The sequence below is a fragment of the Chelmon rostratus genome, chromosome 19 (genome assembly GCF_017976325.1).
Source record: "Chelmon rostratus isolate fCheRos1 chromosome 19, fCheRos1.pri, whole genome shotgun sequence".
NCBI lineage: Eukaryota > Metazoa > Chordata > Actinopteri > Chaetodontiformes > Chaetodontidae > Chelmon > Chelmon rostratus.
Window position 1 is genome coordinate 17,959,033 of NC_055676.1, and position 23,465 is coordinate 17,982,497.

At 41.3% G+C, this 23,465-nt stretch overlaps 1 protein-coding gene across 1 annotated transcript in view; it reads left to right on the forward strand.

Annotated features, from left to right (window-relative positions):
• Nucleotides 1–23,465, forward strand: part of LOC121622840 (netrin-G2) — a 65,948-nt gene that overhangs the window by 28,691 nt on the left and 13,792 nt on the right. Inside the window, 2 exon segments of the mRNA XM_041959853.1 lie at nucleotides 7,866–8,038; nucleotides 10,083–10,112. Of these exon segments, the coding sequence (XP_041815787.1) occupies nucleotides 7,866–8,038; nucleotides 10,083–10,112 (203 nt within the window).

The following is a 23,465-nucleotide window of genomic DNA, read 5'->3' on the forward strand; positions in this document are numbered from 1 at the left end:
GATTGTGGTTAGGAAAAGAGGAGCGGCGTAAGCCTGCTCAGCACACAATCGCAGGGGAGGTCAGTTATAGATTACCTGTTTAGTCTAGAGGGAGAGAGGGGGCGCACACGTGAGAGAAAGGATGGATGGTGGAGAGGGGGAGAAAAAAGGTGAGGTGGGATGGAGAGGAGGGGGAACGTTTGAAGAGACTCCCCTGCTACGGGAGACTGCGCTCGAGGAAAATCGATCCTCTCCCTTCAGAGAAAGAAATTTATGAAGCTGGAACATAAACGCAGTCATGTCCAATTAGCTGCTCTGAATTTACGAGGCGAGGCGGGGGAGGAAGTGGGAGGGGACGTGGTGATAAAGACTTCAGAAGAAGCCAATAAGGCGTGCTGCTGATCAATGATCCCAGCTTTACGCTACTCCCACTTCTCGCTTGGTCGCCTCCCGCGTCGCTCGGGATACATTGTGTTTTCTGCAGGCTGCTCTCTACCAATCAGATTTCAATTCATGGACACAATTCAGTATCTCCTCAAGACATGTTTTAAGACATATACAAAAATAATAATAATGTATGTCTGATATGGTTCTTCTACAAAAGGTTGAATTGCCTAGCTGTGTCGCTGTCCTATTAGAACCACACATCTCTAAAAAGTCAACTTTTCATAAGCTCAGGGAAACAGCCCAGTTTTCACTTTTCTGACAATATATTTCCAGATAATCCATGAGGGTTTAAATACTTTATTTAGCTTAAGAAGTAGGAGAATTTTCTCAACAAGTGAAGGAACACGTAATCCTCCAGTTTATTAGAAAATCACCAAATTTGAAGATACATGGTTTTCACCGGACAGAAAGAGCATGAAAAACTGTCATCTAAAAAGTAACTAGTAACTAAAGCTGGCAGACAAATGTAGTGGAGTGAAAAGTACAATATTTACCAATGAGATGTAGTAGGGTAGAACTAAATGGGAAGTAAAAGTACAAGTACCATGAATTTTGTGAGTAAATGTACTTAGTTGCACTCCACCACTGGTCTGCACATACATCATTCTGCACAGTGAAGGCCAAACATCTAAGTGAACACACGTTTTTGATTGGAGGAGGACTTTAACCTTTGAATATAAAGGAACCTTAGAATGAATTTGAAAAAGAAACCGGTAAAGCACAACCTCTAAACTTTTACGATGCACTTCACAATGCTGGAACTAATGTATTGATTGCATTATATTGTAATTTCCTGTCCATTTTCCTGCCATTTTATTCATCCCCTGCACATGCTGGTAGACTTGCATGCCATCAGTCAGCCTTGGTTTGGGTGTTAAGTCTTTCTCTCTCAGACAAAAGCACTGACACTCATTGCCCATTAGGCTCTCACTCTACTATTACTCCAGCAGGTTGTGTAGCCCGTTGTGTGTTTTGAGGTATCAGGGGAGGAAGCTGTTGCGAGCAGCAAGTGGGCCTTCTCAGTGACGGCTGATCGAATACAGAGTTGAGGAGGAGGGGGATCTCCCGCTGGGTCAGAGCCGCATCGATGCGGTCTGTCATCACAGGTTAGAGCGCGTCAATGCGGACCCTCCTCCTGCTCCTCCTCCCGACTCTCACCACTGTAGCTGGAGCGGCAGGCAGACTGTCAGGGCTTTGACACAACTGCCCTACTCCCTGCTGTACCGACCGCTCAGCACCCTGCATCCTCCACACCCCTCTATTTTCTCCTCCACCCACTCCTCTCAAACACATGTCCACAACCCAATTTACCCAGTGCACTCCTTAGTGAGCACTGGTGCGACGGGCAGCAGCAAAGGAGCTAAAGGGGTAAGGCTGCATGGACAGACAGAAGGGAAAAGAAAGACAGATGGAGGATAAAATGAGGAATCAGAGAGGAAGAGTGAAAGGAAACACTGGAGGACTGGAACGGTTACAGTGGATGGAGCTTAGGAGCAAAAGTGAAGAAAAAAAAATACAGTGGGAGGAGAGTGCAAAACCGAAAATAAAAGAGAAGCAGTGATATCTGTGTCCCCAGAGAGGAATAGAGGAATAGGCGTCGTCTACAGTAAAAGACAGATAAAGCCCCATTAACTGCTGCTTCCAGCTGCTTTCTTGGGCTCTGCCACCGCATGACTCCCCCTTGATGTTTGTTTATCTTTCTTATTATTTATTCCCCTAATTGCTGCGTCTCTGCTGTCTAAAACAGGCAGCCCTCATATCATTAAATACACAGAGTTGACATGACTTCACAGAGACAGACTGCGAGGATAGTGGACAGAGAAACATACAGACACAGATCACTCTGTTCTCCTGCATTGATTGTATCTATCCCATAATTACTACAGATCTTAGCAAAACATAGTGTGAACATGCAGATGTGTAGATAGACACTCATAGTGTGACTTCTTGTCGCAGGGAATGTCGCAGGGAAGTGGTTGGGTGGGTGGATGTAAGCCACACATAGCACAAGAAAAGACCATTGTTTTGGTTAAATATAGATAAGTTACACGTCCTGTCTTGTGTTACTGTTGATTTAGGCCACGCTCTTCGTCAAACCTTAAACGTATCATTTGTAATTTGAGTGTGTGAAAACGACTAGCCCTACGTTATGTATTTGGTTGTGTTCAAACCCAGAGAAATATGTAACTTTGTTCAAGGTACGTTTCAAAGGGAAACATGATGATACATCAGAGAGTGAGGAAGGAAGTCAGTGAACTAGCCAGCTAGTCACTCTATTGTTTACTACTGTTTGTGTTGCTCACTCATGACGGAGCACGATTATTCATCTTCACTGGCAGTGGTGGTTGTTTAACAATTAAGACAACAACTCCGATGATCCCACGCTATTTCACAACGTCATCAAACTACATCTTATTGTTTTGATTGAGAGACCCCTAGTGGAAGAAATTAAAAACTGTGCCTTCAACCTTAACGTGCTTTAAGTTGCCTGAACACAGCCATAACAACGGTGATCATGCATTAGTTGCCACGAGACCAGAACCAAGAACAGATACTGTAGGAAAAACAAATGATAAAGACTAAAATGGATGTTTTGCAGCTTTTGTTCAGTTTCAACATAATGCAACATTACATTTCCTTTAAAACATATGTGCTGCTGCAAATTTGTAGTATATACTGCTCATTTTAAGAGCCATGGATGTTAAGCTAAAGCATTTATGGCATAATGTTTTCTCAAGTAACTTATTATCTTCTATAAAGTCCTTGATTTCTTTTAGTACAAACACTGAGAGTTTGCAAATATGTTCATTTCTGGCTGACATTTTTTAATTTTTTACATTCTGGAATTGCCTCTATATATAGTAGATGTATGTGTTGTGGAGGGGTCCGCCTTTCTAAAGAGGGATTCAAATTGTCTAGCCAAACACAAAGAATACACAGGAAACAATGAATGTACACACTGAAAGCAAAACTAATACATGATGGGGAAGCCAGTGTAGAGCAACATGTTTGCTGCCCCTGGTGGTCGATGTTTGTGTAATTATGAACTAAGATCTGTTACCTTGTATCATATGAACATTCCAGCAATTACCACCATCAACCACAGGTGTCGCCAAATAAACCTGGACCGAATTCCTCGGGATTATATTTTAAAGGCAACATAGTCAAGACCTCCAACTGAAACAACATGACATTCATGATCGTATATCGCTGGTTAATGTTTGTCCCTTGCTCCTGAGGGACAAGAGTTCATAATTCCTACGACCGCTGGAGGTCTTTGACGCTTGAATGTAAACATTTGCGGAAGCAACTGATACTCTCGTTTTTTCCAAAGAGGACAGTCTCCAACAGACTGATAAACAGGAGCATTGGCCTATAATTACAGCAGCTAATTAAAACACCACCTTGTGTGTGTGTGGTTTCTAATGCAGACTAGAATACATTTGAATCACTTATTTCGTTCTGTTCCTGGACTCTCTTTCTCACCCAGCTTCCTCTTGCCCTTCTTTGTCTTTTCCTCCACTCACCTTCTCTCATTTCATCACTCCTCTCTCTCTTTAGTAAATAGACAGGGTTGTGATGGATCCAGCTGTCCCGTCTTAACTTCCTTCAGTTCAGAGCAGCAACTCCCACTTTGATGACTTTGCAGTGAAGGCAGACATCTTGCACATTAACATATGCTTGTGCCCATGTATTATTTGTGTGTGGAGGGACTGAAGAAAGGGATCAGGAGAATTCCCAGAGCAAGCTGTCATCCAAAAGAGAGATAGCTAAAGAGACACAGCACTTGAAAAGTCAGAGTGTCACATCATTCGTGCGGAAGGAGTGCAGGGCTTGAAGTACTCATGGTCTTCCCGGGCACGAGTCAAAAAAAGCAGGTCAAGGGGATGGAGCATCCACAAAGTTTCAACCTGCAAGACTGTGCAACCCAAAAGTGTGCTGAAATGACGAGATGATTTTATTTAAACTCTAATCTTGAAGATCTTTTTTTCAATAAATATCTGTTTAGTGTGAAAGAGAAAGCACAATTGAGCCTATGCTGACTAATGAAAGTATTGCAATATTTATAAATTTGTACTATTACAAACTCAGTGTCCCAGAAAAAAATGTTATATTAAAGGTCTAGTGTTTAAGATTTAGGTGGATCTGTTGGCAGAATATGGCAGAAATGGAATATAATATTCATAAGTAGCATCTCCTTCATGTATAATGATATGAAAATAAGAATTGTTGCATTTTCGTGACCGAAGACTGAGTTCTTTATAGCTACAGTCAGCGCAGGTCTTCTTCCACAGAGACCGCCACGTTGCACTGACATTTTTCTACAGTGGCCCATAACGGACAAACTGAACACAAACTCCAGAGAGCGTCTTTTGCTTTGCAGTCTGCAATCTCACTGCTAAATGCCATTAAATCCTAAACACTGGACCTTTAAGTTACTGCTAATGCAAAAATGTCTTACTGCTGCAGCTTCACATTGAAAGCACTTTGGTTATTGATGACTTTTACAGTGAAGTAGTCACAGGAAATGCAGTGTGCTTGCCACTGAACTTTACACTGACGGCGATCGTTCATCAAAAATGCATCTACAAAACAAGACAAATATAATTTTATTTTAAAGCGGATAAGTCTGAAATAATGCAGGGAGTAATGGGACAAGGAGAAGCAGCAACAGTGAGCTGTTAGATGAACAGCTGCAGGCTGCACACCTCCAACTTCTCCGCGTGGTAACAACTCCTTTCACTATGCCCTGCTGTCTGCAAACCCAAACCCTGTGCAGCATTAAATCGGATCACGGATCGGATCACAGAATGAATTACCACAATAGTTAGTGTTGCTGCTCCTGGAATTATGTGACCCCTATATTTAAACCCTACTTGCTGCTACCACCAGTAACAACAGGTGCCGGCAAATCAACCAGGACTGAAATCTTTAAGATTGCTACTTTGATATTAGGGAATCAGTGACATTTCCATCATGGATCCAGGCGCTTCAACTCATTCAGGCTTTAACACCTAAGGTATGTCAAATGTCCAGATAATTGACAAGAGGGAGGCCATTTCCTCTAGCACGCCGCAGCCATTAGGCCAGCAAGACACAAACTGCACAGCAGCATGCCTCGAAAATCACTCTGTTCTTCAGTATTGATTTTAAACTACAACTTCTAGATCCTGCACTCAGCGGCGCTTCCACTTTTTAGATGAGACAGATGAGATTTATCACAGAAGATGCAGGAGATGAGAAGCAGTGATGTGTTCGCCGCTGTCAGTCACTCCATGAAGGCATTAGTCACCGTGCCTCAGCTTCTCTGATCTGTTGTCTGTCATCGCCACGCTCAGACAAATGCATCACGATCACACGAAGCAGAAGCACACACACACACACACCTGTCTCCTTTCACACACTCTCTCTTTATTTTCTCCATGAAAAAGAGATGTTCAATTTCCCCCTTCGCTAAGTGGACAGCTCGTGTCCTTCAGAAAGCATGCAGGATACAAGGCCTTGTCGGTGGATGGATTCTCCCTGGCATGTCCTGTCAGCTCGTCCAGGTGATCTGAGAGAAATGTGGGTAATTTATAGGACTGAAAGCAACAATGTGATATGAGACACAACTCAACATGATCAAGTGCCTCCATTTTTTGCCCGTGAAGCTTACTGCACATGTCAGAGTTTGTCATTGTTATTCTGTATGTAAAGTAATGTGAAACTAGGGTTGAGGTTGATAGACTGACACCGTAAACCGAAAAATAAACAAAAAACAATCAAACGAACAGAAACTGATGAGAAAGTGCAGATTACTGTGAGGAGGGAAGATTGAAGTAGTCATCCTGCCAGAATACAGGGGCCATTCTTTGAATATTTGATGCAGACGGATAGCTGTTCACTCCAGTGGAACAAACTGGATTGGAGTCCAGCCGCTCATCTGGAAAAGGCTGTAATTTGAAGTCGTGGTTGCAGACTGTCCTTAAGATCCTCATTTCCTTCCCAGCAGATCTTCAACCTCTGGATCAGCCCACCTGGGGCTTTCCCCTCTGCTGAGGTCACACTGTGCACACGCATATGCACACATTATGTTTATGCACGCACACACACACACACACACACACACACACACACACACTTAAATTTCACAGCCAGTAATTGTGAACAAAATTTTCTCCCACATGGCAGTCTTGGACAGAGAACGGGCACACATATTCCCAACAATCTTGGATCTACTTTACTTTGCATTCAACGTTTGGAGTGTGTATTCATTTTCTTTTCTTTTTTTCAGTTTACATCCTGCTGTTTGTTTTCCTACTCTCCAGAATTATTTAGAAAGAGGAAGAGAACCAGTGATATTTGCATGATGTGATGTATATTCTGTATGGCAATGAAATTCCTCTTTAATAAATTATTTAAAATGACACTAAAACTACTTATTGGTTGTCATGATCATAAAAAAGCAATTGCGATTGCAACTAATTATTATTGTCATTATGAATTGAGTGGCTGATTACATTTTATGTTTTATCAGACCAACAGTCTAAAACTCAAAGATATTCAGTTACTATCTAAGCTGGCATCGAAGAAGCTGGGCCATGAGAATCTTTGCCAATTCTTGTTTGAAAATCTAAATAGCTGCCAATTTTCTGCTAATCAACAAACTTGGTGAATCAATTAATAGTTTCAACTCTACATTGAGTCAATCATTAAGTCTCTTCACGCTTTGCAAAAACAGCTTGACTCATTTTTGATACTGTAATCAGTTCGGGTGTAGATTGTAAAGCCGCTTGTGAAATCAAATCAGACAGAATCAGAAGGACTGGCAACTGTACAAACTGCACCAGCAAACATCAAATTCAAATGGGTGCAGTAGCTTTGCTACTCACTTCTGAGAAAAAGCTGAATTGAAGAAAATAGAAAATTGAAGAAAAAAAACAGTAAAGTTAACAGGGATTTTTTTAATATAAATGTCTTTTAGCTAATTAAACTTGAGGACATTGCACACATATATCCAAATGTGTTTTTTTCATTTCTGCTCTCTGCAATATTTTACTGATATATGCGCATTTGTATAGATCCATAACTCACAAAGTGCAGTACAGCACAAACACACACCTACACCAACACTCGCGTATAAAAAAACTGTGCTTTTAATATGACGTTTTTCCTACTTCTAACTCTCTCAAGTATACAGTATAATTTACAGTATCTGCTCAGTATAGAACAAAACACAGGTTTTGTAACACCTTAATCCAACAATCTTAGTCTGGTTTTATCTTGTATTGCATGTATTACTTTACCAACCAGAGATATGCAGTATTTCTTCTTCCTTGGTGTAAAAATGTGCCTAGTATTATTAACACAACACTCACAAGCAGTGTGTGATTACAACTTTCACAAGCTGCCTTTCAGCATATCTCACCTATGCCATCTGTGTTCTCCCTTATTTCAAGGTGTAAGTGTAACCTCCATGCCTCCCAGTGCCTGCTGCAGGATGGGAACCTCCAGTGCCAGTGTGAACACAACACCACTGGCCAGGACTGCCAGCGCTGCAGGAAGGGCTTTAAAGCCAAGTCCTGGAAGGCTGGTTCCTACCTGCCAACACCCAATGGAACCCCCAACATCTGTACGTACCCAGAACATGTTTATCACTTCCTACTGTGTTGATCCAACTCATTAATTTGACACAGCTAGATCCAATGCTGCTGAATCCTTTCATATGCCGAACCTTCGGATCTCTGTCAGCTTGCTTAACTGTATCATGCATGGATATGACTACTAATTGATCCCAGTTCTACAGTTGTACAGACAGGACAGGCGTAACATCTTAGATACTGCTGCAGATTTAATATTTCTATTTACATTTTGCATTTAACAGAAAATTTTTTTTTTAGTCTTTGTTGCCGAGATTTAGATGAGGAGATTGATATCACTCTCAAGTTTGACGGGTAAATAAGAAGCTAGTCCAGCACTTGACCCTGCAGAAAATGGGAATTTGTCTGTTTTTGCATGGATTTAAAACAAATCAATTAAAACATTAAATAGTGAGCTTTAGAGGTGCTGGTGGGCAGATTTTGTTGCCGTTGGGCTAGCTGTTTCCCCATGTTTCCAGTCTTTATGCTAAGCTAAGCTAACCAGCTGCTTGCAGTGGTTAGCATACAGACATGAAAGTGGTATCAGTCTTCATATCTAACTCTTGATAAGAAAGGAAGTCAAACTATTCCTTTCTTAGGATTATTCATTGAAAGGGGTTCCTCCATAAAAAAAACAGCATGGTTTCAACATTAATTGCCACTTGGGGATGATGCAACAAGTTGTAAACACAGCACTGACATATTACCGCCTAGCGAGTTTCTGGCCACCTGGTGGAAGTAACTCCATTGTTCTGAAGGATGCAAAAATACTACACAAGAAGTTAATTTAGTGACCTTGCTGATTGTCCCATTTTCTGCTTGTTAAGTTGATGTTGGTGTCGTAGCCCAACTACTTTTTGCCCTGTTAGCTGTTCTAGCTGGTATCTTAACCCTGCTAATCTTAATACACAGCAAACTAGTGTTCTGTGGCCTGTTAACTCTTTATTGTCACAGTGACAATGTTACTTCCTAATAGCTCAGATCAGTTTATTCCTTTTGGTTCTCTTATTCTACTCTCAATTTTGCTCCGGCAATGATGCCAGCTTCTCCAGTGGAATCAGTGCAGTTCATTTCAATCTGTAACATTTTTCATTGATGAAGATACAGGTTTCCTCATCACTCTGAGGTCCTGCATGAAAAGCAGGATCCGGAGAGTAAGTTGAAAGGAAAGGAGAAGCTGAGAGAAGATGATGGCGAGGCTGAGCTCTGAGTTGTCGTCACCTCAGTGCAGAGCAGATCAGAGCTGTGTAACAATGTGGGAGTGCGTGGGGGGGGATCCTCTTGGAGAGTGTAGCCAGCTACACTAGCTAGCTATGATAAAATAATAATCTAGGGCAGCCCCTCCCTAGCTTTCTCCTTTCAAACCAACATCGACACACTCACACGCAGAGGCAGACACACAGGCAGACACACACACACATGCACCTGTACCTGCACACACACTGCAGAGAGTGGCTCTATTGTCGGCCATTCTTCATCATGCTGTTGTTTCCAACCCAGTTCCAATGGTACTGACACACACCTTCAGAGCCCATCACCACCCTTTTAAACTCCTGAATGCCATTAGTGGAATTTAAAAATTTAAATGTTTGCAACTTGCTCGGTTGAAATGCTACACAAAATGGCCATGGCTCACAAAACAGTTTGGTCTCTAAAGATTGCATTATGCATGCCAAAGCTAGGCTAACTATAAATACAATCTTAGAAAATATGCAAGAAAGGCAAAAGGTTTTGATTCAAGCACAGTGAAGTGGTAGCGCTCTCTTAAAACATACATATATGATGAGAACCTGTCACCAGGATGTGACGTTCGAGGGAAGAGCAACAAGTTAAATTAGGGAGGATGGGGGACACAGTGCAGACCTAGTAATTCCCCAAGGACATTGAGAGGTCTACAACAAGCCTTTCTTTTGCAGAGCTCTTAAGATCTCTCTGCCACCTGAGTCTGATGAATGAGGCAGAGTCAAGTCTTTAGGCAAATTGAATGCATAAATAAACAAGTTCTCATCTCCTCTTCCTTTTCTTATTCTCTTTCAGGTACAATTGCTGGTTCACCCTCCGGTTCTAGTAAGTAATAATGCAAAGCAAAGCAGAAGAGGTGGTATTCCACTCTCTCTTCCTGTATCATCTCTTTCCCTTTCTGTTGCATTGTCTTTTTTTTTTTCTTCTAAATTTAAGTTTAAACCCCATGCCTCGACTTCTGCACGTCTCCTAAACTCTCCCTCTCTCCTGTGATGTTCAGCTGGCTCTCCAGTCAGTCATTTCTCCTTTCCTGCGTCTCCTCTCTCGGTGCAGCAGCTTGGGCCCTGTGTGCTTCATTATTAATAGGCCTCTCTGTCGCCATGTCCTTTCATCACAGCACATCACACTAACCTGCACAGGAGGAATTCTTCCACAGTTCTGCTTTTCTTATTTAGACTAAAGACGGTGCTGTTGGATTGAGGAGAGGAGGGATGAGCGGGGGCTGGGTGAGGATGGGTGGTGGATGGAGTACCAAAGTGAGCTGAGAGAAAGACAAAAAAGAGAGTGGAATGGGAAAAAAGGATGTTGGCATATGTTAGTGTGTTGTAATGCAGTGTGATTCTGGGTGAGGAGCTCGGGGAGGCAGGAATAAAAGGGAATTTGATTAGGGATTCTCTCTGTGGAGAGGCTCTCAGGCTCCGAGCTGTTAGACAGAAACGATCGGCAAAGTGGCAACATCAACCCTGACAGCACTGGGCTTTTCTCCACATGGCCGGACAGTAAAAGACTGATGCATGGATAGACTGAGCAATTGGACTGCACTGCAGAAGTTTGCTTTTAAATTATCTCCTCTCGCGATTAGACACAACTGCACAGCTGTTATTTGGAAAAATAATGTCATCCAAAGAAGGATGCTTGCTAATGGTTTCAGGTTCAGTTTCTGTTTGTTAATCAGGATTTCTACCTGTGATGTCGAACAGCCACAACACAAACTTTATCTAAGATGTCTGCTGCTCCTAAAGATGAGACAGAGGGTGAAGCTTAAGTCGAAGCTGAGGGTGAAACTGAAGATGAAAGAGAGGGTAAAACTGAGGGTGAAGCAGAGGGTGACGTTGAAGCTGAAAGTGAAACAGTGACACAATTTCAATTGAAGTCAACTGGTTTCATGGAATTTATTATCTTTGTTCAGATTAAACAAACAAGATATAAAGTGTTGGTTAGTGACCTTCAGAGGTGCTGGCAGGTGGATCTGTTACTGCTGAACAGAACCAGTCTTGCCGAACAGGTTAAAATGAGACAGATATTTTCACATTTCAAGAAAAAACAAGTCACCATGACTATTCATTGGGAAGATTTTTTGCAAAATATTATTATTAATATTAAAATATATATATTATTAAAATATTATATCATTATAAAGTGGTTCAATTATCTCCAACTGGACCACCTAGAATTAAAATGATGCTTGCAAGTGAAAGCATAAGTAATAAGTACTTTCAGTTTTTGATACATTCTGGTGACACTACTTGTTTACTTTAACTTAAATAACATTTTGAATGCAGGGCTTTTGCTACTGTTCTGTATCTTAATACTTCTTCCACCACGGGCCACAGCTGATCAAATGACGGCAGTGTAGTGGAGACAAGTGACAAAGTAAATGTGTGTGTATGGATGTGCTTTTAGACGCTGTGAAGCAGTGTGTTTGTGTCTGTGTATATTTCATACATAATTCATCCTGCAACTTACTGGAGGTCTTCAGATGTACATTGGATGTTTCCCTTGCAGTATGAATCTGTGACGTTGGTGTCAGATGTAGGTTTTCCCGTCTTAAGCGAGAGCACGTCAAACTATATAGACATTCAGGCTTTATTTGTTCTGACTGACTGCTTTTAAACAACCCAGGACAGATGTGAATAGATTCTGTCAGTCGCTTGAACGTACAGTAAAGTGGACCTCAAACCCCAGCTCGCCCTCACGCTAAATTTAAACCTGCCATCTTGGTAAGCAGCGGACCTCTCATGTTCCACCAGAAAAGCACTTAGGACGTGGGAGGAGCTGGGATTTCTGCACCGCTGTGATGTCGTCAGACTTTTTTCTTTTTTTTTTTTTGGCTGAAGGAAATCCATTAAGTGTGTTTGTTGAACAGCACAGCACTTTTGTTGTTTGGCTTACATCAGTAGGCAGCTGAAAGAATTCACTGATTAACTGTGATTTGGGGGGGGGCTGGCAGAAGCTTTAACGTTGTATAAACAGAGTTACAGTCCTTTGTAAGCTTTTTAAAGCCAGCTGTGAAGGACAAAAACGTCACCAAACATCACACTGCACACATTGTACATCCACAATAACACTGGAACTAACAATTATTTTCATCATCAATTAATCTCCAGATATTTTTTTTTTAATTAATCGCTTGGGCTAACAGTCTTCAGTCCAAAACCCAAAGATAATCAATAAAGATGTAACACAATCAATTAACATGAAATTTTGATTAAAATTAAAATAAAAATATAAAAACCAAAAATAAGAGAAAAAAATCACATCATTTGGGAATCTGAAAACAGTGAATTTTTACCATTTTTACATAAAAGAAATATTTGATGAGCAAAACTGTTGCTTTGTTATCAAAATTGTTGATTTGTATCAATTGACTAAATTGGTTAATCAACAATCATTGTAGCTTTAATCCATGATGGTGTGCATCTTGTTCAGAAAAAACAAACCAACTACATTTAATTCTTAAACTCACTTACTAACTCATTTGCTCTGTATAAAATCTAAAAATCAGCACAGACACAACTATTGAGTTGCACTTTGGGATACCAAAAAGGAAAATCATATCATTGTACAGTCTTCCTGTCTTTGTCTTTTTTTTTTTTTATCTCAGATTTAGAGAAGTGTATTTAGCTTAAACCTGACCCTGAAGTAAGCAAACCCTTGTTATCTGTGTGTGTGCGCGCACGTGTGTGTGTGTGTGTATGTGTAGATTTATAGCGGACATATGGTGCAGTTCAGTGAAACCCATAAATCATCCTCATCCCCTTTTCTTCCTCCCGGGGATCTGAGGTCTTAGGTTCCATTCTTACAGAGCGGCCGCCACAACTGTTTGTACGAGCACACACTGACATACACATACCTGCACACTTATACACACACACACGCACACACAGGTTTTATCATACCATGTGGCTAAAGGTCCTGTGACATTGATAACTGAATCACATTACCACATTAGTTATCAGGAATAATATAATCTGTAATCTCAGCTATCGTCCCTGAATCTTAGATGCATTCAAAGATGCATTCATAGCTTGTATGCTACTTGAAAAAATGTGTATCAGCAATACGTGTACAGAAAAAAATCACTTTATCTGTGAAAGTTAAAGTTAAAGATGCCTGGAATTTTTTTCATATTTAATTTTTTTTATCCACATAAAAGTTGGTTATATAAATGATATTTTCAGATCATCACTTTATCAAGGAATTCAAAAATATCTATTGTGGGATTTTACATTAAGACCAATGTGAGGTTTTTGATTGCAGTCTGAATCCTTTATTAACCTTACAGCAGACTTACAGGTTGGATATGTCATAGTAGTTGTACCCTTTGTCATGTCCCTGCCCCAGTTAAGTCACTGAGCATGCTCAGATGAGGATTAGCGACCTATTGGCAAGAGAGTCTGATCCACGGAGCCCGCATCCCATTGGTTAGCTGGACAGATGGGCCTTTGGAAAAGGGGGAGGGGAGGTCAGAGAGACCAAATCCTAAAACCCAGTCATACATCTACCAGCCACCGTGACCTCACATGACCCTACTCCATCTTTTCATTCAAAACCAGATCCCAGGGCAGCGGAAGAGCCTGAGTACAGGACGAGTAGGCCTCCGTGCACCATCCTCATCTCTACTGAAGCATTTTTACGAAGGCTGAACTTGGCCTTGGACTGAGGGAGATTGGATCATGTCTGGACAATCATGTGACATATTAATAACATCCACGCTGTCACTGCGTGCGCCGCCATTAGGTGTCCTGGCAAACGTTAACTGGTCTTGAATCACAATGGCTTCATTAGTGTGGAGCTGAATCAATGTCTAGCACTCTGGTAATAAATGATGAGAATGCTAAGACTGACAGGTGCCATTAAACACTATTGTTATCATTTCTCAGGCTATATTAATGCAAGTTACAAATGATCACATCAAATGCAAATGCATTTGTGTGGAAGTCGCCTGAAAATGTGTTTGAGCAGGGAATACACACGAACCAACACTGTGTGCTTGCTTAAGTGTGTAAGTGTGTGTGTACCAGAGAGAGTGTGTCCTGGGACAGTTACAGTGAGTCCATCTGTACAGACAGACAGGCACATGTCACAGGATTATGTAATGAATCAGCTTAGATGCATTGCGTGAGTGATGGCGCTGTTGCATGGCTGAAAATGACACTAAGACCTTGCCCTCGCCATTTTTCTTCTTTTTTTTTTTTTTTTTACCTTGAGTCCATTGCCTCCAGTGGTTCGGTTTCTGGGGTTGAAATGTCTCATCTCAGCTCTGTAAACCCTCATTGTTTTGATCTAAGTGAAGGTAGGCACTTGCAAAGTAGGTATTATGAGACTTTTTGCGCGTAAGGTAATTAGGTCATGACTGCAGTGTGATTATACTAGAACAGATGAGTATGATGGTTAAAAGTTATGTAAATTCCTGCTTTTATTGGTGATGTAGAGCTTACAAAACCCTGGGCCCCAAATCCACTGCTAGCCTGAGATTAAAGCCTGCCAGATCCCTCTTTCCTGTGCCTGGTGGACACTTTCTCCATCTCTGCTTTCCAAATGTCTAGTTTATTAAAATATATATATATATATATATATATACTTTACTACAGAGGTGGACTAAGAGTCTCGCCTATGTTGAGGGAGTGATATCTGCAGTGGGGAAACAAAAGCGAGTGGAGTCGAGACATAACATGCAGTGGAAATGTGGCTTTTGATGTAGCTGGTCTTGTTTACATCATATGGTGTAAGTAACAAGTTCAGATTAGTGACCAAAACAAATCAGTCAGGAAAAAATCTGACAGTCAGATACCTGTAGTGACTGACTGTAAACGTTTATTAGCAGTCACTATTGGTCGAGAAAATGGAGAAATTCGAGAAAAATACACACAGAACAGTGCTGTAGCCACAAAGCTGAATGTCTAACATTATGATTACGTTATTTCCTCTCATTAACTGACTGCTGAATAAAAATGTGGCCACTGAACCATTTTAGATTCACATTAGTGGAAAACAGTGTGATGATTCGGCAGGACATCGGAAAAGTTCATTGAACAGAGAAAATTCTACCAGTGGTTTTGTGTATTCAGGTTATGTCTGAATACGTAAACTCAGTATGTTGTACCACTGTCCAGTACACATAGATCAGTAATTGATTCATTGCTGTTGTGAAGATTTACAGATGACAAAATTGAGTGTGTGCAAACGCATATGCACACATGCATACACAACAATGTAAGTGTAAAACAGTGGAATACACTTTGACAAACAGTGTGTGATTTCATTCTTACAACCATATTAACAATAGTCACACCTTTAACAGTCACTGTGTTTTGCAGAAAAAACACAATCCTCCAGCACTGAAAGGGTTGGGGAACAGCTTTTGAGTTTAGCCTATTTCAGCAGTGTGAAATCACACTTTCATTGTGTGTTCTCACTTCTGTGTGTTTGAATGTGCATGCTTGTGTGAGTGTATATGTGAACATTTCAAGAAAAAAAACGGAGAGCTAGGGAAAGCTTTCTTGGGATAAACAATCTGAGGCAGCATCTCCTATGCTAATGTCTCAGCCAGCTCATTCCTCATTGCCTTTCCATTCTCTGTCCTCATGCAACTGACGCAACAGACACCAGAGCTTCACCACCAGAAACCAGCTCAACCTCACTAACAGACACTGTGCTACCCACAAGCCCTTTGTCTGAGGCTCCACCACCACCCATGGGAGAATCTGACACACTTCCTGTTACGGCAGAGGCTCTCCCTCCTTCAGCACCCTCTCCGTCAGAGGAGCACAGAGTTTCCCTGACACCGGAGTTCACACACTCAGAAACAATCCCCGAACATTCACATCTGTCTCACCCAGTCCCAAAGGAGCCCACACATCATTCGGTTGATCATCATCATCACCATTCAACCACAGTAGAGTCCATCCTCCATGCCCCGACTCATGTTCACCATCACACAGGCGCGGTCGAAACTGAAGACAAACACTCAGAGCCGAGGCATAGTGAGAGAGGAGGTAAGGCACACCCATAGCTCTAGATGACAGTAGAGCAGAGGCTGCCAGAAAATAAAATAATCCAATTTAGAATCAGGAGATCATTTTCACAGCATAATGGTTTTTATGGTGTGGACCCCCTCTGAATTTTCAGGAGGTGAAAGTCACTAACATGCTCGTAAACACAAACTATCATAATTTTATGTTGTTCAGCATCGTATCGCGTGTCAGAGACGCTTATTCAATTTAGGTAGTGGCAGGGAAATCTAGTTAATGTGGGTGAGTGAGTGAGAGGCATTTTCAAGGGAGGGAGGGAGAGAGAAAAAAAAAGAGGGTGTGTGAGGACTGACGAGGAAGGTTTGTGAGAGTCTGAGTTCAGTTGATATTGTCTTTGCATCACTCAGAGACACTGAGAGGATTGTGGAGCACCAGCCACGGGATCAGGGCGACGTAAGGATATGATGAGCAAACAGGAGACAGAATCAGGACTAAGCCCAAAACATCCCCCAACATTAACCTCGACTGACTTACTATGTCAGAAGTGTCAAGTTAAAAATAAAAGGATCACATGGTCTTTGAGGTCCCCTCTTTCAGTCAGTGTAGTCGGCAGCCGGTGTCTGATGATTCGTGCTGAGCTGATTGAGATGAATGCCAAGAATGGTTCGAATCAGCCCTACCCCCAAGGCAGCATGGGTTACTGGGATTAAATGCATTTATGCTCACTGCTGTGCAACATCAGCCTCTGAAACAACTGTGATTCGGAATCCCTCTTTCCCACAAGAGAGATTTTTTTTTCTCCAGCCGGCGTGTGCATGCACGTGTGTGCAGCTGTGGCAGATGTGTGAGAGAGCAGGTCTAGTGGGGCCAGAGTCGGACATGACTAGAGGTAGGCAGGGGTTACTTTGATGAGATGTAATGATGGCATGATGCCAGTAGTGTGAAATGGTCCAGGGTGCTGTGAGAACAGCTGCTGGCATCCTGTCTCACCGGAGCCCCAGGGAGGGGGGGGGGGGGTGAAGGGGAGCGAGTGGGTGGGAGATAGCCTGAAGGGGGCTGCTCCACAGGGGAGTAGGATGCTTGCAGGATGCCCCCTTCTGAAAAAGAATAACTTGAGACATACATCGCCTGCACAAAAACACCTCAAGGGGAAACACAGATGGAAACATGCAGCAGTGTATTCTCTGGCGGTCTGATAATCATTAGTCCCTCAATGACGTGCACGCTGTGATCGCTTCATGTGATTGGTTATCTGTATTCCTGTCTTAATAATCTCTGTGAGGATGACTGTGTTGTCTTGATTTATTGAATTGTGCCTGTGTTGCAGTAAACGGAAAGGTAAAAGGAGGAGGAGGCTTGATCCATAAAGTGAACTAGTTTCACATCTCTCCGCTTTCATATGTGCTCACTGTAGCCCAAAAACTTGAAGCAAAGGATCCTGGGAATGGCATAATGCCCTCTGGGAAAGTGGAACATACACAGAAAAAGGAAAGGGGAAATTTGAGCATGAGACAATTAAAAATGCAGTAAAAGCAGGATGTGTGTGCTAAGCTGTCTCTAGTACCTATATTGATTTGAGATGTTCTGTGTGAGTGCAGCACCAGAGAGAACATTGAATCTCAACATAAGGGAGTAAACCCATGAGAAGATGTTACTGTCTTACAAAACAGTATACAGCATCCTATGAATATGAATATTTGGGGTAAATACATTACAAACACGAGAGCAGAGGCAGATCCTCTTTTTCTATTATGGGAGGGAACAAAGAAACAAGCGGAGAGTTAGAACAAGTGCCAGTCAGAAAACTTCATGACATTCAGATGAAAGGAAGTGCATGTCATTTCTTTCACACCCAGACTGAAAGTGTAGTGATGAAGGAGTTTCTCAAGCCTCTCTGACTCTCACAGCTTTTTCCCAAGCCCAGGGCTGAGGCCCCTGATGGGGCAATCCACTATCTGACAGAGAGAGAAGGGAAGAGAAAAGGAAAACAAGGTCTCGGAGGAAGACGGGAAGGGAGAGAAAGGCAGACGATATCAGTAATCTTTACCCGCTGCAGTATCAGCCTAATTATAAAGTTCTTATTGCTCAGGCTGCTGAGGAAAGAGCAAGTTAAATACCTCATACCATCATGTCTGTTCTTGTTGTGCTAATGACAACTGTGGTGCAACAGTTTTCCACAAGTCCGAGGGACATGCACATGAGACTCAAGGCCACAAAACGACAACTTCATCTGTGCACGCTGAGGACGAGGAGGAAAAAGAAAGAATAACTGACAAGACAGGTATTTTTTTTTATACATAGTGGTGGCAATGTTCCTGTAGGTTTATATACTGTAGTGGACTTTTGGTGCAGTAAATATAAATAAGTAAACATGCAGCAGATAAACTTTTATTATGAGTTAAATTTGACAGCTCACAGTGAAAACTGGGACCGAAAAACTGAAAACAGCAGAAATATCTAAATTTATCTCTTCGCTGACATGATAGTCTGTCAGTCAACATAGTGACACAGCTAAATCATAATTTTGGCACCATCCGCAGTGTTATGTTTTTATCTGAGACAATGACTGAAACTGAAGGGCAAGAAATGAAAAACAGAGGAAGTAAAAATGGCCAGACAATTTATGTATTGTTCAGGCTGTGGTGCTGAGAAAAGATCATATATAATTTAAACCATGAGACGTTGTTGCTTGTTGTCACTGATGATTGTGGTGCGACAGTCTCCCACAAGTCTGAGGGACACGTGCACGAGACTCACGGCCACAAAACCTCATCTGAACACAGAGGGGAAAGGGAGGAGGAGGAAAGAAAAGCTGAAAGGAAAGGTATCTTGTCTATGCAGTATGTAGTGGTGGCAATGTTCTCATAAAATTTACATCATAGTTTTGCTTGTTATGTCATTTACCATTGTGGTGTTTCAGTCTTCCATAGTTTTGAGGGACACGTACATGAGACTCATGGCCACATAACAGCAGCCTCACCTGGGCATGGTGAGAAAAAAGAGGAGGAGGAGGAGCATAAAGGTATATGCTTAGTGGTTGCTGTGGCTAACTGTTGTGATGTAAATATGCAGTAGATTGACTTTCACAATGAGTTACCACTGGCAACATAAAGCAGTAGCAGCAGAACTTAAATAGAATTTTCTTGCTATGATAATGAAAAATGTTGTTTATCAGTCTCGCACAAGTCTGAGGAACATGCACATGAGACTCACGGCCACAAAACAATCTCATCTGAGCACGGGCAGGAAAGGGAGGAGGAGAAAGAAAGAAAATCTGAGGAGACAGGTAAATCATCTATGTCTAGTGGTGGAGATGATAGAAATCTACTACAATGTACATAGCTGTCTATACTGTAGTTTACTTACTCAGATGCAAGTCACAGCAAAATATGGTAGAAATACATCTAGAATTTGCTTGTTATTTAAATGACAATTGTGGCATTTCAGTCTCCCATAAGTCTGAGGGGCACGTACATGAGATTCATGGCCACAAAACAACCTCATCTGAGCATGGGGAGAGGAGGCAGGAGGGGGAAAGAAAAGCTGAAAGGAAAGGTATGTGCAGGGGAAGCAATGTTCTCTGAGATTCACATACTGTTGTTGACTTGTGGTGCGGTAAATATGCGGCAGACGTTCAACTTGGCAGCTCACAGTGTAAAATAGCCTCAGAAATCAGAAACACTAGAAATGTATCGTGCATTTGCTTTTTAATATTAATAAATATTATGGTGTTTCAGTTCCCCACATGCATGAAGGACATGGTCATGAGACTCATAACCATAAAACAACCTCATCTGAGCATGTGGAAGAAAGGCACGGGGGGGAGCATAAAGGTAAATCCTCATGTATTTGTAGCTGTAGTGTGGAAAGATGCAGTACATAAGCTACCTCCATGGGTTAAATTTGGCTACTCAGAGCAAAGAAAATTGGTTAAAAACAAACATTATCAGACTTTTTTTGATTTTTATGTCAATTAAAGATGTGGTATTTCAGTCTCCCACAAGTCTGAGGGACAGGTACATGAGACTCATGGCCACAAAACAACAACCTCATCTGAACATGGGGAGGAAAGGCACATGGAGGAGCATACAGGTAGATCCTTATATATACTATAGTGGTGCTGCAAAGATAGCTGGTGAGTTTGCTTGACCAGTGGAAACTTAAAACAACACAAACATATCTACATTTGTTTTTCCAGCAGCATGATAGCCCACTGGTGAATTTAAATGATAAAGATAAATCTAAATCTGGCTTAAAATGACTGAAGTGGACAGGCAAGGAAAGGAAAAGAAAAGACAGGGAGAAATAGGTTTGAAAAATAGAGTTTATTGGTCGTTTAGGTGGGAAAGAAGTCTTTGCTTATTATTTCAATCGCAATTGTGGTGTTTCAGTCTCCCATAAGTCTGAAGAACACGGACATGAGATTCATGGCCATCAAACAACAACCTCATCTGAGCATGGGGGGAGAAGGGAGGAGCATGAGCATGCAGGTATATGTTTATATCTACTTTAACTGTGGCTGTGGCTAACTGTAGTTGATTTCCAGTAATGGAAATATGCAGTAGATGAGAGTCAAAGACAAAAAAGAAAGGAAAAAAAAAGACAGGTATCTTTTTTATGGAGTGATATAAAGTATAATGTAGTTTACCTGTAGCGATGAACATATGCAGTAACTAGGCTAAAAGTAGAAAAGCACAAAATGGGAAACTGAGAAAACTGTATATAAATGTATGTCTTTAGTGGAAAAATAATCTATTAAGCTATGGTGCTGAATCTTGATTTAACACCAACAGTAGTGTCATCGTGTTTTTTAAGATTTCTGAGAAAGAGCATACACAATTTACCTCGTTTTGTGTGTTATTTCAATCACAATTGTGGTGTTTCAGTCTCCCATAAGTCTGAGGGACAAGAACATGAGATGCATGGGCATCAAACAACAGCCTCATCTGAGCACGGGGAGAAGAGGGAGAAGCATGAGCATACAGGTATATGCGTATATGTGCTGTAGTGGTAGTAATGGAAATATGCAGCAGATGGGTGTCAAAGACGAAAAAGAAAGAGAAACTAAAGACGGGTATTTTTTACATGTACTGTAGTTTGCCTGTAGTGATGGAATATGCCGTAAACAGGATAATAGCAGAAAATGGGAAACAGAGAAAACTGTATATAAATTCATATCTTCAGTGGAAAAACAGTCTATTTAACCTATGGTGTTGAATCTTGATTTTACACCAACAGTAGTGTCATAGGGTTAATGTAAAGAATTCTGAGAAAAGAGCATGCACAATTTAGCTCGTTTTTATGTCTTATTTCATTCACAATTGTGGTGTTTCAGTCACCCATAAGTCTGTGGGACACGGACATGAGACTCATGGCCATCAAACAACAACCTCATCCGAGCATGAGAGAACGGAGGAGCATGAGCATACAGGTATATGCATGCATGTGCTGTAGCCGCAGCTAACTGGAATTAACGTGCAGTAATGGAAATACGCAGTAGATGGGAGTCGATATAGAAAGAGAAACTAAAGTCGGTATTGATACCACGTACACTGTAGTTTGCCTGTAGTGATGGAAATATGCAGTATACAGGCTCAACTATTCCCCACTGGAAAATGGGAAACACAAAACTGTACAGAAATTTATCTCTTCGGTGGAAAAACAGTCAATTTGAGCTATGCCATTGAATCTTACTTTGATGCCAACAGTAGTGTCATAGTGATATTAAATATACCTCCTTTTTACATGTAATTTAAATCACACTTGTGGCGTTTCAGTCTCCCATAAGTCTGAGGGACATGGACATGAGATTCATGGCCATCAAACAACAACCTCATCTCAGCATGGGGAGAGAAGGGAGGAGCATGAACATATAGGTATACGCTTATATGTGCTGTAGCAGTAGCTGTGACTAACTGTAGTTACCGTGCAGTAATGGAAATACGCAGTAGATAAGCATCAAAGAGGAAAAAGAAAATACAGGTATTTTTTATATGTAGTGATAGCAAGTGTAGTTTGCCTGTAGTGATGGAAATATGCAGTAAATAAGCTCAACTTTCTCCAAAAGATAACACGGCAACTTGCAGCGAAAAATTGGCAACTGAAAACAGGAAATGCAGAAAAATGTATATGAATTTATCTCCTGCGTGGTATACTAGTCAATTCGACCTATGGTGCTGAATATTGATCTTACACCTACAGTTGTATCATTGTGCTTGTGAGAAAAGAGCATAAGCAATTTACCTCATTTTTGTGTGTTATTTCAATCACAATTGTGGTGTTTCAGCCTCCCATAAGTCTGAGGGACATGGACATGAGACTCATGGCCATCAAACAACAACCTCATCCGAGCATGGGGGGAGAAGGGAGGAGCAGGAGCATGAAGGTATACGTTTATATGTGCTGTAGCGGCGGCTGTGGCTGACTGTGGGCAATGTGTAGTGATAGAAATATGTAGTAAATAGGCTAAACTTCCCCAACAAGTTAACATGGCAACAGCAGAAAATGGGAAAAAGAGAAAATTGTATAAAAATTGAATCTTCAGTGCAAAAACAGTCAATTTAAGCTATAATGCTGAATCTTACTTTGACACCAACAGTAGCAGTGTTCTTCTTAAGATTTCTCAGAAAAGAACAGATAAAATTTAACTAATTTTTGCAAGTTATTTCAATCACAATTGTTTCAGTCTCCCATTTGTCTGTGGGCCACGGACATGAGATTCATGGCCATCAAACAACAGCCTCATCTGAGCATGGGGAGAGAAGGGAGCAGCAGGAGCATACAGGTATATGCTTATATGTGTTATATTGGCGGCTGTGGCTAACTGTAGTTAAGGAGTATAGTAATGGAAATAAGCAGTAAATGAGGGTCGAAGAGGGAAAAGAAAGGACACTGATAAGGGTATTTTTAATATGTAGTGATGGCAAGCATACTGTAGTTTGCCTGTAGTGATGGAAATTTGTAGTACAGTAAATACGCTAAAATTTCCCCACAAGATAACATGGCAACTTGCAGGAAAAAAAACAGGCCAGTGAAAATAGGAAATGCAGAAAATTGTATATGAAGTTATCTCCTTCGTGGTATAATATTCAGTTAATTTAAGGTATGGTGCTTAATCCTGATTTTACATCAACAAATGCATCATAGTGTTTGTGAGAAAAGTGCATACAAAATTTACCTAATTTTGTGTGTTATTTCAATCACA